At 33.9% G+C, this 18,774-nt stretch overlaps 1 protein-coding gene across 5 annotated transcripts in view; it reads right to left on the reverse strand.

Annotated features, from left to right (window-relative positions):
- Positions 1-18,774, reverse strand: part of LRP1B (LDL receptor related protein 1B) — a 2,480,145-nt gene that overhangs the window by 1,388,908 nt on the left and 1,072,463 nt on the right. For all 5 annotated transcript variants that reach the window (XM_007494117.3, XM_056797188.1, XM_056797186.1 and 2 more), the window contains one exon: positions 1,372-1,491. In XM_007494117.3, coding sequence (XP_007494179.2) covers positions 1,372-1,491 — 120 coding nt within the window. The remainder of the gene's footprint in view (positions 1-1,371; positions 1,492-18,774) is intronic.

Raw genomic sequence — 18,774 nt, forward strand, 5'->3', positions numbered from 1 at the left:
ATATGAAATATGAAAGGTGAAGATGTATGGATAACTTGCAATGATATCAAAGGTTCACTGAAATAGCAAAGTATTGAAGACCTTCGCTAGTATACTAAGTATTCTAAATACTTGAATCTTTTGAAATGTGTATAATAAATCCAATCCAAATGAAGAGATATTTTTAAGAGCATAGTTTTTGCACAACACAATTCCAGGAGATCTAAAGAAAAGATAAGATGAAAATCTCTGCCTTCAAGGAGCTATGGGATCTGGGGTGGGGAGGTAGGGACACTACAGATAAAGAATTAAGTATACATATGATATTTGAGGAGGTAAAGTACATCAACAAATCAAGTTTTGGGTTTGTTTTGTTTTGTTGAAGGAGCTTAGAAAACAGGAAAGACTTCCAGTAGAAAATGATCCAAACTGACCCCTGAAGGAAATTAGGCTCTCTAAGAGATAGGAGTGAGGAGAGAGTATATTTGCCTGCCCTGTGAATAATCTGGATAAATGTATAAAAGTGTAGAAAGAGGGAATAGAATTCAGGGGTTGAGAAACAGCAAACAGAAGTCATTTTTTGCTAGTTTATTTGTTTGTTTTTTAAAGGCTTGTTCTCATGCATCTTGTCTATGCTAGAAGATCAGTGTTTATTCAAAGTCTAGATACCTAAACTGATTGTTGTGGAAGCTTTAACTTGGCTACTTTCTTCTGACTTAGGCCAATTCATTCCTCTTTAGATGCCTGTGTGGCTTTGTCTTCCTGGGACTTCCTACATGGGGATCAGACTTTAATCTCACTACAAGTCAGATCTCCCATACTCATATCATTCATTAGCCATTAGATGGTAAGATCTTCTTCACTTAAAGTATAGTATTCTCTATCTCCTGTAGCCCTTAATTTTCTTTTTATAATGCAAATTTACATGTTTTCTTTGTATAGATATTCATATTTGGGGTGATTCTTGGAAACTTGAAGAATTAAATGCAATATGACATAATACTAAGACATGTTGGAATTAATAATAAAATAATAAAAATGACTAACTCACATAGTTCTTCAAGGTTTATACATTATCTGTATATATATATATATATATATATATATTTTTTTTTTCACTTAAACCTCACAACAACCCTATGAGCTAGTGGATATAGGTGTAAGATACACAAGGTTTTCCTAAACACAAGTCCAGTACTCTATCTTCAATGCCTCAGTCAATCAATTGATCAAAATTGATCAATAATTCCATAATTTTTTTCTCTGTGCCAAGCATTTGGCTAAAAACAGATGGCATATATAGAATATATAAACCTTTGGGGCCTGATTGGTACCCTCATCATTAAGAAAAAAAATTATACTGGAATTATTAGAATTAAATGCTTTAGTTACCTTTGCAGCTTCTTCCATCTTCTGTTATTTCATATCCATCTTGACAATAGCATCCAGTACCATTTCTTGTAATTGCACATTTATATTGACAATTCATCTGTTGGCAATTTGGCAACAGTTCTGGAAAAGAAAAATACATGTATACATATATCATATATCTTCAAATGTTAATTTGGTTTCCTAGCATGTTCCTGAGGCATTTTTATTTTTGAAGTAGTATTAGCTAACTCTATTTTCATTGTATTTTACTGCAAAGTCATTTTTTTTCCTTTGAAGAGAGTCCTGCTTTTCCATATAAAGAATACATCAATGTGTATTTGTTTCAAGCATTATTATTAATTTTATGATTGGGCTATTTGACCTTTCATTTCTTTCTACCTTATATGTGCTCGAAGTAATTTCTTATAAAATTTAGCTAAATTGTTTCAAGGAAAGTTTTAAAAAATCCATCCACTTTATGGGGTTGATTTCACCATCTAGCCTTTCTTATCTGATGCATCAATTGACTTTATATTTTTCAAGGGCTTGTTTTGATTTACTAAGCCATGTGTAAACTTCACAGCAATCAATGGGAATATATTCTATTTTAATAATTTATCTTCTATTGGTGGGGAAATGTTAGGCAAACACTGGACATAATATATTTCATTCCATCTAATGACATTTTATCTAAGGCAAGGCAAAGATGTTGCTGAAGTAACAGTTCACAAATCCAAGAAGCAAATTACATTTCATGGAGATAAAGGCACTCACAAGTTAAAACTGTATACTGATCAGCTTTCTTTCAAAAGTCTATTGTTATAGAAATGTGATGTGCTAAACTAGATCAACATTAGGGTTCAATGTCCTACCCTGAAGTGGGGAATTAAGGGCATTAGTGAATTGTGACATAGTGACTGCTTCTTTCCTAGAGAAAAAGTAAGAAATGGTTTGGATGGTTATTGTTTAAACGATTCAATCCATTCATAATCTGTAGTTATTTGCAGCAAAGCTAGGTAATGTTTCAGGAAAATTGTAAGAGAATCTTAGAACAACCAACAAAAAAAGAGAAGTTCCCTCTGGAGACTGACTTAAAGTAATTGGGCATGTTTCCAGAAGAAGGAAAAAAAAAATCATCAGCTAACATTTTCATTTGTCTATTGTCACTTTTATTTTAAGTTAACCATAATCCATTTAACGACTGTTGGGTCATGAAAGAATCCAACACTTACAGAATTCTAAATCAGGAAATCCATTCAGAAGATGGCCAACTGAACTAAGGTGTCAGACTTAGTCACATCAATTTAATTTAACACATTTATTAAGAGATTTCTATGTGCAAGTCACAGTGCTATGCCTTGTGGATAGAGTCAAACAAAAATGAAATATCTCTTGTCCTCAAAGAGACTACATTATATAATCTTTCCTCCCTAAAAAAAGATATAGAGGTAATGTTTTTTAATTCTTTCACTACTATATTGTAGTAGTGAAATTACAGGGAATAGAGCTCTACATTAGTGGAGAGAGGAATTCAAGTATAGCCCTTTTATATTCTATTGGTTCTCATATTTATGTAGCTTATATCTCTTAATATTTACTGTATTAACATTAAGGAATATATTTTAAAACATTTATTCACTAAAGTAATATTGATAAATTTGTTGTATGACAACAATCAGAATAGTTTCATAAATTTTTCCAAATAAAAGAATTTAGAGGGAAGAATAGATTATTCCACATTTTATTTTGCAAATCTCTTTAATGTTTGACTTAAGAAAGGATAGCTTGGGGAAAAAAAAGGAAGGATAGCTGGATTCTCATATCTGTTTCTACATTTGATGTGTTACAATATGTTGTTTTGCTTGAAGTATAGAAAGAAAATCTGACTTCGTGTGTAGTTGGAAAAGGGATGAATATTTTAATAAGTAAAAAAGTTTATAATTATAAAAAAGCTTTTATTTCATAGACCTTCCGAAAAGGTTTTCAGACCAATTTTGAGAATCACCATTCTGCTCCTTACAAGTTCTGCCTTCACTGTTGTTGACCTCAGTTTTCAATAAAATGGAAACCCCTACCTTACATCCATGGGGTGAGGATAGGACCAGCAAAAGCAGTACAAAGAGCATCTTATTCAAAGGCAGAAAACCTGTACATGATATTCTAACTATATGGATTTGGTTAAGACACTTAACCTCCCTCTCTCTGTCCCAGCTTTGTAAGTAAAATGACTAGATTGGACTTGGACCTCTAAGATCTCATCTGACATTGTAACAATGTGCCTGCATTTTGAGGTCCCTTCTAAATGTTTATAGAAAAGAACTAAAAATAAACTATAATTGATATATAAGTTTAGACCTTCAGAAAGCAGGTTTAATATTTAGTTAATATTTAGTTAAAACTTATGATGTAAGTTTTGTAAGAATGGTCTAAGATTATCTTAATTTGAACAGTAAAGGTAATTGACTAATAAAAATAGAATATAAAATATTCTATGGGCATAAATAGTACTTTGCATAGTTCAGCATTCAATAAAAGTTTTGAATAGGATAATTAATTAAATGGCATTTCATATTGAAAGCAATAGTGTCAGAATGGGGATTCAAGCCCAGGTTTGTCAAGTTCCAGACCCAGCCCTCTTCATTTTTCCAAATTGACTAACATGGTATAGTGAATAGGACATTACATTTTAAGTCAGAAAGACCTGAATTAAATTCTTTCTCATATACTTACTATCTATATGAACCTGGGCAGAATCACTTGTTTTCTGTTTGTCTCAATTTTCTCATCTGTATAATGGAGATAATACTGGCATCTTTTTGCCAGGGTTGTTATAAACATAAAATGAGATAATAATTGTAAACACTTTGTAAACCTTAAAGTGCTTCATGAATATTATTACTATTTATAATTGTTGATTATGCTATGAGATACATTCTCTTCCTCTCCCTTTCTGCTTCCTCCTCCCTCCTCACAAGGAAGGAAAACCATTTTCATCTTTAAACTGGTGCTTAAAGCTTTTCATTAGCAATATTATCCAGAGCTAAGGGAATGGGAAGAACTTTTCATGTTGTTCATGATTTTACATCTTTATCTGGGAGCATAATGTCAAAGGTAAAGTGGAAGGTAAAGGGTACAAAGAGGATGAGTGATCAATATGAAAGAAAATGGGAAGAAAAGGAGGGCATTGTTAATGAACCAGTAAGCTCGGTTCTTGGGAACTTGAAGAGAAGGAACAAAAAACCTACATGAAAACAAACCAAAAAAAGAAAAACTCAGTCACTGAGTGGTTGAACCCAAAACATTTTTATCTTTAATTCAGAGGTTAATGTATATTATAGGTGATACGGATAGGTGATGATGGATGGTGAAACAATGTATTTTATTAAGAAAAATTGTGAACTTTGACATTAATTACATATTCAAAAATATAACCTAGTGAGTTCAGCTATTTAAAAGTAATATTAATTAACATATGATTATTTCTGGGATCTGGTTCTCACTTTTACATAATTATAAAGTATTATAGTCATTATGAAAAGTTATCACTTTCAGATTAATTTTGTTTTCAGCCAAATTTTATTAAAATAGTATATTCCATGTAAGTAGCTTGGTGGTACAGTGGATAGAATACTGGGCTTGGAGTCAGGAAGATTCATCTTCCTAAATTCAAATCTGGCCTCAGACACTAGCTCTGTTATCCTGGGCAAGTCACTTAGCCCTATTGCCTCTATTTCCTCATCTATAAAATGAGCTGGAAAAGGAAATGGCAAGTCACTCTAGTATCTCTGCCAAGAAAATAGCAAATAGGATCACAAAGAGTCAAATATGGCTAAAGTGACTGAACAACAACAAATTCTATGTATTAACTCGTTCTCCCTGGGTGTTATTTATGGTCATCTGCATATACAACATAGTGATTTATTTCTCAAGTATTAAAAAAAGAAGATTATAGGAAGCACTGGAGACTGTGAGGGAAGACTAGTGTATTTGTGTGTCTGGGTGGGGAAGATTTCATTGTCAAAAATTGGAACATAGTTATTCTCAAGATAACAGTTGATGGTGATAGGGGTTCAGGTGTTGCTTTTTATTTCTAAACTTTCTTCAACAGAAAATTACAATTAAGAGTTTCATTGACAAATGCTGGCATTGGCAGAGAAGAGTTTTAATCTGTAAGAAGGGAATTAATTTCAAATTAATTGAAAAACTATGGAAGGTTTTTTATTTTGTTTTGTTCCTGGTATTCTGTGGCACCAATGGGACGCTAATGCACTTCCCAAATTGAAAAGGATAATCTGAGTGAATAGCCTTTTCACAATAGGATTATATCTTCTTTACCAATACCCATCATTGGTTAGCATGTTGTATGTCATTGGTCTATTTTTCACCAGAGTCTAAGTACAGTAGGACTTTGAAATTCTGCGGGATAATTCTAAGTGAAAATCTCTTCCATTAGAGAGATCTTCAGCCCTTTACCATGCCCACAATAAAGATGGAGAGATAGATTAGAGGAGTCAAAGGGAGAAGCATCAGTAAAAGAGTAGAAGTCTGATGCATTGGTATCATCTCTCCTACCCTTAACTCTTTCTCTTCTTCTCCTCTAAATCCTCTTCCCACAAGTCATATTCCATGAGATCATGGGGTCATAGATGTAGAATTGGAAGAGAGCTGAAAAGCCATGTAGATTAACACCCTAGGGAGGTTGACTGACTCATCCATTATTTCACAGGCATAAGCCTTAGAGGAAGGCTCTCAAACCCTGTCCTCTGATTCTTAAGTCCCAGCCAGCCAAGCTGATTTAAGCTGGTGATTTGATTAACTCAGCTGGTGCAGAGTTAATACTATTATTAGCCTTTAGCCTATAAAATCTTTTTTTGAATATAGATTCAGTCATTTGAAATGGGGGATTTTCACTTTAAAAGAGAAAACAAATGTTTTCATTTGGCAGCAGGTGATGATGATGATATTGAATGAAATAATAATAATAGTAGCTTATATTTGCATAGCATTTCCTTTGTACTAGGTATAGTGTTTTGAATTTTTTAAAATATTATCTCAATTGATCCTCACAACAAACCTAGGAAGTAAGTGCTATTATTTTCCCTATTGTAGAAGTAATAGGGATATTCTCACAGGGTTGAGTTCCTTACTTAACCCCTGGGAAAAGGTGGCCAGAGAAACAGGTATAGAAGTAAAGATCTTTGGGATGGAAAGTGTGTACAGAGAGACATGTAGGTCCACTATAGCTGAACAGACTCCTAGAAAGGGGTCGTGTTCTCTAGAATCTGAAGCCTAATAGGTTTTTCCCATTAATTCTTATGAGTGTTTTTGATTGTCTTTATAGCACTATATGTGGGCAAAGAAAGCTGCTTTCTCTTTGGTGGTGGATGGACCTGCAACCTGCTCATCTAGATCTAAAATTATTATTCTGGTTGATACTCTACAGTGCCCAAGCAAGAAAATATTACCTATCTGAGAGGCAGTAAGCATGGTGGTGTGTCTACAGCCTAGGAGTCTGTCAAGAAGACCTGAGTTTGGATACTACTTTAGACACTTAACTAGTTATATGTGTCTTGGCAAGTCACTCTCTGTTAGCATTAGTTTCCTCATCTGCACAATGAGGTAGGATGACTTTAATGACTTCCAAGGACTTTTCAGGTATATATCCATGATTCTCTGAACTTAGATTCCTCATTTCTGTGAGCTGTTCTGTATGTTGCTGGTCTTAATATATACAAAGAACAAGTAAAAGAGAGTAGGGTGATGAGGGGTTTTGGCAACAAAGATTCAAAACTGCCAATAGCAAAATTTCTAAATTTTGCCCTTTACCAATATGGCTTATCCTCTGTTGTAATAACTTGCAAAGGGTTATTTTAAAAACCTTGAATTTTTTTAATATGAACTATAAAAACTGTATTACTTGAATTAAATGGGTCATTGGCTGGGAAGGCTGAAACATTAGCTTATATTGTTCATTTAACCCATTTTGTAGTAGGTGCTAATTTTCTTTATATTCATATTTGGTTGTAAAATATATATTATTTTATGTAAGATGATGGTAATCTTGACATCTGGTGAATAGTTTGCAAAAGTTTTATTCTATTCTTCACCCACTGAAATATTCATTTGATTCTGTGGATTGATTGTATGCAGATCACTTCCCTCTTATATCTATACATATATATATATATATATATATATATATATATATATACCTGCATATATACTCTCCACATATAATAGTCTCTATATATAACATTATGTATGTACATACACATACATATATACTTTATAATTTCATTGAATCAAATGTTTCCTCTTATAGTAGAAAATGTCACATTCTGAAGTAGAATCAAAAATGGTCCTGGCATTTGAAAATTTGAATCCTAATTCCATATCTGTCACTAATTATTTTGTGACTAAAGACAAGTTACTCCAGTTCTCTGGGTCTCAGTTTCTATGTCTGTAAAACGATAAACTTGGGATAGATGCTTAACAATTTCTAAGGATTCTGTCCTTTTATAACATCCTTGACTCCCACACATTATAGGAATTTTACTTTTTGTTATATCCTTGCCTTTTATTTTCTAGTAAGAAACTATCCACATTTGGTGACCTTCCCTGAAGTACACTTGGAATGCAAATTTTCTCAAATGTAAGAAAAATAAAAACTGGTAGGAAATGAGGATTTTCACTTATATAGTCTCCTTGTTTCCATGAAATATGAATATGATCCTCTCAACCCAATGCATGTCCACATTTAATGTGCTACCTAAGCACAGGCCAATTAACAATTCAGACAAGCCATTTTCATCACATACTGCTGCTATTCTCTCCTCAGTCTTTAGGGATTCCTATGCTTTCCAACAGCACTGGGATTTATGAAGCATTTCCACAAACGTGCAACAGTATATGGTTTCCCTAAGCACCCAAAAATGAAATGAATATACTGACCTGCCTCTGAGCCATAATGGGCTGCAAGAGGAAGGTGATTGGAAGTTGGCAACCAGATTTCAACAACTGGAAATGGTTACTGCTAGACCTTTTATTCTCTCATTAGCTCACTTTCATACAAACATCACTAAGCCAAATCCTCTGAGTTTCCCACTACACTATAGACGGTCTTACTGGATTTTTTTTGTACGGTTATTTTGGCTGTCATTATGATCCATCATCCATAGATACACATTGATCATTAACTCATAGTGAATGGGTCAACCATGCCAAAAGCTAGATATTAGTCATTTTGACTCAGTTTGGGCTGCCAAGTCTCTCCTTGAAACAAAGACCCATTTTATCAACACCAATATTCTTCCAGTGTTGTTGTGTGGTTCTGAGTCATGGAATAGGATAGTCTCCAAAGAACTGAAATTGAAAAAGAATTTAAAAAAAAAACAACCTCATTCAAAGGCAATGGAGAAGCTGATGGTAGGGTAGGTGGGCTGCAAAATATTTAAATTATAGAATTTAAAAGGAAGTACTTAAGGATTGCTTTAGAAATATAGGATGAGAAACACGAAACGCGATGGGCTTGCCATAAAGACAGCCAAGGTGTTCAATCTGTATCTGCTTGATTTAAAGAGAAATAAACAAAGAGCTTTAACACATTGGATAGACCATGTAAAGGGGTCATGGTAAGATCATACAGGATGGTCAGGCTTGTGATCTGCATCACTGAAGTAGACAAAATGAGATGTATGTCCTTTTGGGTATCTAAGCCATATATGTAAATATACACATGTGTATTTATGTAAGAATGTATGTGAGGCAACTAAATCGTGAAGAAAATAGAGTGGCAAGCTTGGACTCATCTTCCTGAGTTCAAATCTGGCCTCAGAATGTGATCCTGGGCAAGACATTTAACTCTATTTGCCTCAAATTCCTTATCTGTAAAATAATCTAGATTAGTAAATTGCAAACTACTCTGGTATCTTTGACAAGAAAACGCCAAATGGGGTCATGAAAAGTCAGATGCAGCTATACAAAAACTCTACTAAAAATTACAAAAAAAAATGTATTGACACATATTTATTTGCATGCATACATGTGCATTGCATAAAGATATACATATAAACACATATGTGTTTGACATAATGTATGCATGTATATAACATATATTTTACATACATGTAGCACTACAACACACATATACCCAAAGCAGCAACTTTAAGGAATTTTGAGAATTACTACCGATACAAATGAATTTAAAATAATGTGCAAATCTTTCTTTCCTATACCCAAAATAAATACACAAAAGAGTGTCTCAGAGAAGTTTACAAACTGGGATAATAACTTATTGCCTATTTAAGAAGTAGAAGCAGTTCTTGACCACCCCTCCTATAGAAAGCTTTTTAACTGAACAGAGGGAGAAACATTTTATCTTTTCTTATGTATGTGCTTGAAATAAATGGTTCAGTATTTCTTTCACTTGTGATATTTGAAGATTGAAGAATTGATACCGCAATTTACAATACTAGACATCCCCCCTTGTCGACAGGATGAACCTTTGACATATTTAGAACAGTGGTAATTTGTATCACATCTTTCTTCCCTAACCTACATTTCAATGGCCCAGAAGAATACAACCTGAGCCAACTTGCAGAGATTAGGTTACTGCCTTTGACTGCAAACAGGAATTCTTTCATACTCATTCACCAAATGCCTGCCAGCTAGCCTAGTTTCAAATATTCAATCACTCATTCATCCCAGGAGTATTCATTGAATTTCCACTATGCATGAGGAGCCATTTTTGATGACATATTTAGTGTGTCATTAAATGGAGAAAAAGAAATAATGCTAAAATAATCCTTATCAACCCAAATAACATGAGGTATAACCAAGTTGCCATTTCCCATCTGTGGAGAAAACCCTGACCTGCAATCAGAGGAACTGGGTTCAAGACACTCTCTGAAGATCACCACCTCTTCTACTGTCCTAGGACAACCACCCTGGGGTTCAGTAGTTTCATGTACAAAATGAAGAGATTAGAATAAATGGTCTTTGAAGCTCTTTCTCATTCCAGGTCTATAGCCCTATAGACGCAAGTAAAGCTCTTTCATCTCCTAAGAGGATTTGTCTCCTATAAAGGAAGGTTTTCACCTAAGGTATTCTGCTAGTTGGTGGCAGCAGAATACCACAGCTGACAGGCAGTAAAATAAAAGCTATGAGTGAGTTCAAATCAGAAAATTTGGGTTTCCATTCTTCATATTGAGGACTGTGAACAAGTCTCAGTTTCTTTGAACTTCACTTATATTTTCTCTAAAATGGATTAAAAATATTTGCTCTATCTCCTTCACAAAGTGGTATTCCAGCAAGTTCTTTGTAAACCATAAATTGCTGCCTTGAGTATAAGTGATTTTGGGGATCATTTTTCACAAGTGATAGGGGAGGGGAAGGAAAGGCAGGCAGGCAGGCAAGTAGAATCTAAATATTATACGGCTAATACAAACAAAATGCAGAAGAAAGTTATCATTCAGAGTTGGGGACGTAACATACAATACAGAAGGCTTCATCATAAAAGTGGCATTTAAAGTCATACTTCAAGAATAATCTCAAGAGATAGGAAGGATTTCTCTAGGCAGATGTGGAAACTCATATTCAGAAAGAGATGAACAAAATACCAAACAAGATGGTTTTCTGAAAAGGGAAAGTCACCAAGTTCCCACATGCCACATGCAGCAAAACCTTGATGTTTACACCAAATTGAATAATAATCAAAGAATTCAGTCAGAAAATACAGGAAGTGACTTCTTCCACCATAAAATTGTAAAAAAAAGAAAATACTGCCAGAATTCCATAGGAAAGAAGAAACCTCGTCTCTCTCTGCCCCAAGCAAAGACATCTCCAGCACCTTCTTGCCCAACCGGAAAGAGATGTGTGTAGCCTTGAAAAGCTGAGTATAACTAAAGTTAGAATCATGGATTTTTAATGAAGAACAGCACTTTTCAGCATTTCTGATGAAAAGACCATAGCTAAGTAGAAACTTTGAAATACAAATAAGAGTCAGAGAAATGTAAATTTATTTGAAAACTATTGGAAGTGACTGCATGATGTTGTAGTGTTAACATACTAGTAGAAGGAGAAGAAATGTTTCTCTTGAAGAACTTTAAGGTCATGGTCAATTAAGAAAAACAGAAGTCTAAGAGGTGGATTGGTTCTATTATAAGAGCCTGAAGAGATGAAAAGAAAGGGGGGATTAAAGGAGGAAGACACTGCTGTGGAAAGGAGGAAGAAGGGATATAATTTGTTATTACTCATATGTGGGGATTGTGAAAATACAAACAAAGAGGAAAAAGTTGAGGGAGGGATGAGAATCATATTAATTCAATTCTACTTAAAATGGACTAATGAGGATTGAACACACAAACAAATTTGTTTGATTAAGAAATACATTGAATTATGGGGGTATCTAGGTGGCTCAGTGGCTCAATGGCTCGAGAGCCAGGTCCAGGGTTTAAATTTGACCTCAGATACTTCCTGGCTGTGAGAATCTGGGCAAATCATTTTATTCCCATTGTTTAGCCTTACTGTTTTCTGCCTTGGATCCAATTACAGTATTGATTCTAAAATATAAAGAATTTTTTTAAAAAATACATTAAACTTAGTATTGAAACAAGTAGAGATAGAAAAGAGAAGGATGATACAAACCAAATTTACTGATCCTGAAGTAGGGATTAAAGGAGAATGGTAAATAAAACTAGAATCTAAGAGAGTACCTTAGGTTTCCTCTGTACAACAGCTAAGTAAGCTGAAGTCTTAATAAAAAGATTCTTTCAGAGAATCCTGGGTAAAATTAAATGAGGCAGAGTGGAATAATCAGAAACAAAAGAATGAATTATATAAGGTTAATAACATTGTAAAAAAAAAAAGTAGGAAAGATTTAAGAACTCAGATCAAAGCAATGTCAATCATATCTCCAAAAGATATGTTATTAACTTCCAAAAAAAAGGAAACAAGGTGCAGAGACAAATATTTTGTCATTGACATTGTACTGATTTATTTTTAACTGTGCTTTTTTTTTTAATGGTATAGTTTTTTCCCCCCTTAACTTCCTGTCAATGGGGTCAAGGCAGGGGAATTTAGCAATATCATGCCAAAAGAAGGAAAGTTATCATAAAAAAAAATGAACAAGACAGCTGAAGGAAGTTCAAACAAGTGGGACAGTTTGGAAAATAATGCACAGAATTCATTATATACTTTTTTTAAAAAGTGATGCAAAATAGAAGTTTAAGATTTCATAAAGAATCCTCTTTTTGTGTTTTGCAGTGTATGTGAAATTGCTCTTTTTTCAAGGTGTTCAAGTTCAGAATTTTTAAAAAAAGAAAGAATAGAATAAATAGAAGCCAGGGGAACATGTTCAGGAAGCAATGAGTTGTCTTCCTTGTCAGAACCCTAGTGTATTTTTTTTGCATTAAAAAAAAAATTCAAAAATAAAATAACATCATGATTGACAACTGAAGCATATCTAAGGATAAACAGGTGAACTCATAAAGGCAGATATATAAGTAATTTTTTAATGAATTCCTTGTTTAATGTCTGAACAAGTTTGGTTACATGGCTTCTAGAGCTTCCTAGAGCAAACAAATAAAGCATTAGTTACTTTTTGGTGAGTATTTCTAGAATACATCATTTCTGTACAATACAAGTGTTTTAATTCCTTTATCTTTGCTCTGTCTTCAGGGGAATGCCACCTAAGCACTGTTGATACAACATTTAGTAACAGTGCCTCAGGCAGATATTAACTGGACATTCAAGTTGCAATTAAAACCACAACTTCAGGGAATCAGAGATAATGGGATTCAGAAATCAAGAAATATGTTAATGGAATGCCACTTTCAAAGGGAAGGTTTTCTGTTTAGCTGATGTACTCCTATGCAGTTCCCTTTGGGGAAAATAGTACTAATGACTTTAGTAAGAAAAGGAGAACTCTGAGATAGAAGTAACTGCTCAAGGAAAAACTAATCACATACTTTGATTCTCAAAGGACATATTGAAACACAATGTGGACACTGAGAAGAAAAAGCTGCAAATCAACCACATGGGAACATGGCAACCAGGTATAAATACAAGTGATTAACTTTATTCTTTCCAGCACACCTGGGAGAGGGCACTAATTTACTTGTTATGAGAATTTCAGATAAGCATCATTTTCTTCATTTTCATCAGTATGATTCATTGATGGAAGAAGATTTCAGAGTTATATGTGTATATATTGTATCTCTCCACATTACAACGGGGAATTATAAAGAATGGTTTGTGGAAAGGATTTTATCATAGAATAAATTTTTAAAAAGTGACCAGAACAGAATAAGGGATAGCTGGATAGACTAGGTACTATAATAATATGCTTAAAATGTTAAGAGAAAGCAATGAAGGCCTTCATGACCTGGGACCCTGGTTAAAAGGAAAGAAATGAACAAAAATTGTATAGAATGTGTATGTATAACTTGGTTTCAATCTTTGCATTGCAGAGGATAATCATATCCATGAGATCATATATTCATTTGAATATTTGAGTATATGTGTATATAATATGTATATTTATTCTAATATACCAATCAATAAGCACATGTACACATATTTGTTTTATGTTTATAAAATAGGGCCAGCCTGACCAGATCTTTGAGAAAGCTGAGTGTGACTTGGTCAAGACTAATCAATACTTCCATTGAAGTAGAGGACCACCAGCCCTCATCAAATGCCCTGTGATTGTATCTTAAATTTCTCCAAGCCTTATCATCTGTCTTCTCCATGCTTGGACACTATCATCTTATTGTTGGTGCACTCACAGGATTTGGGGGCCTTTCCATCAGACTTGAAGCAGAGCTCTTTTATTTCTGTTATCACTTCCAAATTGGGCATGAATAACATGCCTTTGATATCCTTAATAACAGGAATTATTTCTTTTTTTTTCTTCACCTTAGCACTTGGCATAGTGCTTGGCACATAGTTCTAAGTAATGTTTTCATTCATTTATTCACACGTGCATATATGTTTCCCCCATATATACATATGTGTATATGTATATAAATATACAGATGTATGTTTAGCTATATATACATATACTCAGAATGAAAGCTTTGAATTCTATAAAACGGATAACAGCAATGAGAAAGTCAATGCACAGAATTTATCTTATGTTTTGCCACTCTTCCCAGCACCTCTGTTTTTGTGAGTAAACAGAGCATTGAAATTGACAAGTGTTTCTGAGAAGAGATATTTTGTCAATATTTCTCTGTTTATGGGAACCAAGCAAATGAGCGTAATAAAGATACAGTGATAGTGTGCATATATGAGATCATTAACTGGTTCTCATCATGACCAGTGCAATTGCTTGAGGATATGAGGAGAGGTAAGGATCAGGAATTTATTCATACCATACTAGAGCAGGCCAGGCAAATTCTCATTGCTCAAGTAATTTGGGTAATGTTTTTACGAATTACTGGACCTTGCTACTTCTTTAGGAATAAAATCTAAAGTTCCCTTTCCCCTGTCCCCAGGCTACTCTGGAAAAAAAAAGAATAGAGTGATCTCTAGATTAGCAGAGGAAAATTGAAGTGACTTCTAAGGTAACTGTAACAGTAAAAATAATGGTTTTGCAGTTTGTTGAAAATTGACAGGGGGCACTCAGTCAAGTTAAAAGAATTCTGGATTTGGAATAAGAAGGCCTGAGTTTCATGCTGACTCTGTCACTTACTACCACCTGGGTAACCTTGTACCTATCATTTAATATATTAAAAATACAGCTTATATTGATGAAGCATCTTCTGCAGACAGAGTACTGTGCCAGAGACTGGGAGTGGTATGGGTTTAGATAAGATACGACCTCTATCCTCTCGGAAATTATGGTACTCATGGTATATGAATCAGAGGGGCAAGTCAATGACCTTCCAAAAAGCATTTACAGTACCCTTGTTCAATCAGAAGCTACATTTCTCCCAGAAAGAAGCATATATCTATCACATTCACAGACGATGTTTACTATCCATAAGAACGTGATCAAAACTACTTAAACCTCTCCACATGTGGGTTTCCTCATATGTAAAATGGGAATGAAAGTATTTGTATTGCTTCTTTCCCCAAGTTTTTACAACCAGCTGTATCAATATGAGTTATTATGATGATAATCCTTAAAGCCAACAGATAGCTGAATTGCAGAACCTTTAAATTTAGAACACTGACCCACTCTTGGACCAAGAGGGAAGCATGGTGCCGGACAACAGTATTATTAAATGAGACCAGTTTTACGAAAGTATATTCAATATTTCAAAGAAAATCTTATTTCTATCACCACTACTGGCTTATCAGTGACTTAATTGAAAGGAGATGTAAATGGCAATTAGAATTTTTTTTTTCTCTACTCACTTATGTCCATTCCTAGTTATATATTCATATGGTTGATGATTTTGTGATTCCAATAATCATTGAAGCAGGGCAACAACTTAGTATGGTAAAAGGAACACTGAAGTAAGTAAGTAGGGAGACTTCAAGTCTATTTCCATCCTTATCATTTTCTAGCTATGTGACTACGGGGAAAGCCTCTTCTCATATCCTCAGTTTCTTCTTCCATAAAATAAGGTTAGATCATTATTCAGTTCTAAATTAATAAATAGGCATAGTAAATGAAAACAATCTGAAAAGGATTAAGCAGTATTTTATTGCAATTATGAAATGCCAAACAAAAGCTATTTATAAAACTAGTTTGACAAGATGCAACTTTATGTAATAGCATCTCTGTAAATTAAATTGACAGACTTATTACTTTACCAACTAATTTACATAATGTACCCATACTATTAATAAATAGTTTAAAGGACATCAGATTTGGAGTAAGTTGGCATGGGTTTGAATCCTTACTGCTACTTAGTACCTAGGTGATGGTCACCCACATTTAACCTTGCTGGATTTCTCTGATTTAAACTAAATCAGTAATGTCAACCTCAAATAAAAACAGAGGTCATTAAACTATATAAAAGGTTCCCTGTGAACCATGTTTAGATTTAGTGTTAAAATGTAATGTTATCCATTTTTATTGTATTTTTATTTACTTTGTTAAATGTTTTCCTATTATGCAACTACTGTGGGTCATGTAGGGGTATATTTAATACCTCTGGAATAGAAAACCTCAAAGGTTCATAGCTAAACTCTAAATCTAATCATCCTTTTGGCAATACTTTTTTCTTGTCTTCTGGAAGTGATAAAGCCTCTCTCTGGTAACTTCCATTTCCTTCTTTTAATTTTCACTAAGTCTATAAAGTATGGGTAAGGACTAAGGATTAAAATGAAAAAAAGGCATAAAGGAACCCCCGGATTTTAGATATTGATATAATAATATAGGTAATGATTTAGCTATCTTAGCTTTTGTTGGAGAACAGTGTTTAAGGCAGCATTTTGTTGCTCTGAATCAATTTTCTCCCCCATCAAATGATAAGTCAAGGGGAATGTTGTATTCACTCTGCTTTTTTTTTTAATTCTGTGATCAGAATGATGTATTCTATGGTGGGACATCATTTACAAATATCTTCATATTGTCTCTTCATACCTGCTTCAAATAAATTCCCATGTATATACAGATTATTCCCATTAAAACAAAAAATATATATATGTATATGTAGGAAAGTAGGCCTACCTGCAAGTGAGGTATTAAGTCAATGGAAGAAAATAATAACAGAATGAGTTGAAAATTTTTGATGTGGAGGGTAGCTCTATAGGGTACTGACAATTTTCACATATCAGTAATGTTATATCTACTGCTTGCAGTCCCAGTCCATGAGTTCATATTTCCTTTGTAACACTTTCAGCGAACTGAAGCAACTCTAGAGTTCATTTCTATTTTATTGCGAGCAATCACTACAAGCCTTGGGTCCCTTATCTCTTTTGCTGCTCACAGATATGTGTTCCAGGAGGGCTTTTAAAAACTGCAAAGAAATCTAAGTCTTCTCCAAGTAAAAGAATGTATATTGTGGCCACATTTTTAAAATAGAAAACGTATACTTGGGAATTAGAGTACATTTTCTAAAAAGAAAGTATGCTCATGAAATCTCAGAAAAGTATTGAACTCCTCAGACATAGATGTGGGCTCTAGACTGAAAAATAGCCAAATAATTGAAAAAATAGTATTCAGAAGTGATGATGTCCTAAATGAATATATTCATGAGGACCTTCCACAAAACATTTAATTCTCTGATTCATCCATGGTTGGGTAGGAAGATAGAAATAAGAAAAAAAAGTATTGAAACTAGAATCAGCTGATTTGGGTTAGAATCTTGACTTTCCTACATTCTATATCTATATGACATTAATAAAAGTTATAATGTCTGTGAGCCTCATTTCTTCAAATGTATAATAAATGGGGTAAACTCTCTAGATTAGAAATTCTTAGCCTTAGAGAGGCGTTTACATTTTGATTAATGTATTTCAGCAAAATTGGTTGCCTTTGTAATCCTACTTATTTCTTTGATGAATTTAAAACCATAATCCTAGAAAGATTTTAATAGCCTGACAAACATGTCTATGACACACAAAAAGGGGTTAGAATTCCTTGTTTAAGCTGATCTCTTGGGTCTCTTCCAGTTGTTGAGTTTATAAGGGAATTCTATACACAGGACATAAGCATCTCTTGCATTTTGGAGAGGCAGCCTGAAGGTGCCCTTTCATCTTCATTATGCTCATATAGAATTATAATCTACCCCCCCTCCAAGGTAATTTAAATTAGAATAGAATTAGCCTGTTTAGCACTTGGTGCTTTTTGTTTAATTGTTTTTTTTTTTTTAGTTTATCAGAATTCATAAGGCGGGGGGGATTTAATACATATAGATCAATAATTATGCCTCAACTTAAAGTCTTAGATGCCATGGGGCAGACAGATTTTCAAGTAAATGACTTGTCCATAGTCTGTAAGTAATAGGGTCAAGGATTGTAGGTGCCACAGGAGAGACTAAAAGACTTTCCAGATTCCAAGGCCTCCCTCTACTACCTAGCATGTATTTGTATGTACACCAGTTGACAAGGACTTGTCTAAGAGCACTACTGCTTTTAGTGTGAATTTGTTTGGACCAATGAATTAATTGTATAAACTTCATTAAGAACATTTTGACTCACTCTCCCTGGAAATATTAGGAGAGAGATGTTTATTTTTCTGCTCTTATTGTATCTCCAAAGTAAATAGCTCTTTGTAAAAGCTAATTAATGCTAAATGGCTAAATGGAGATGGACTTTAATCACTGGCAGCTAAAAGAAGGGGGAATATACTGAGCTTTTACAAGCAATGATATTTATACCTATGTGAAAAGTACTGCCTTTGTATCACTACAACGTTGGTGGCTAGTTGAAAAATGTTCATACTTTTCTAATTGGGTTTAAACAGGCCTAAACAGCTCATCTTATCCATGAAATCATAGGGTACAGTTTGCCTCTGTCTAGATACTA

This window comes from Monodelphis domestica, chromosome 4 (assembly GCF_027887165.1).
Source record: "Monodelphis domestica isolate mMonDom1 chromosome 4, mMonDom1.pri, whole genome shotgun sequence".
NCBI classification, from domain to species: domain Eukaryota; kingdom Metazoa; phylum Chordata; class Mammalia; order Didelphimorphia; family Didelphidae; genus Monodelphis; species Monodelphis domestica.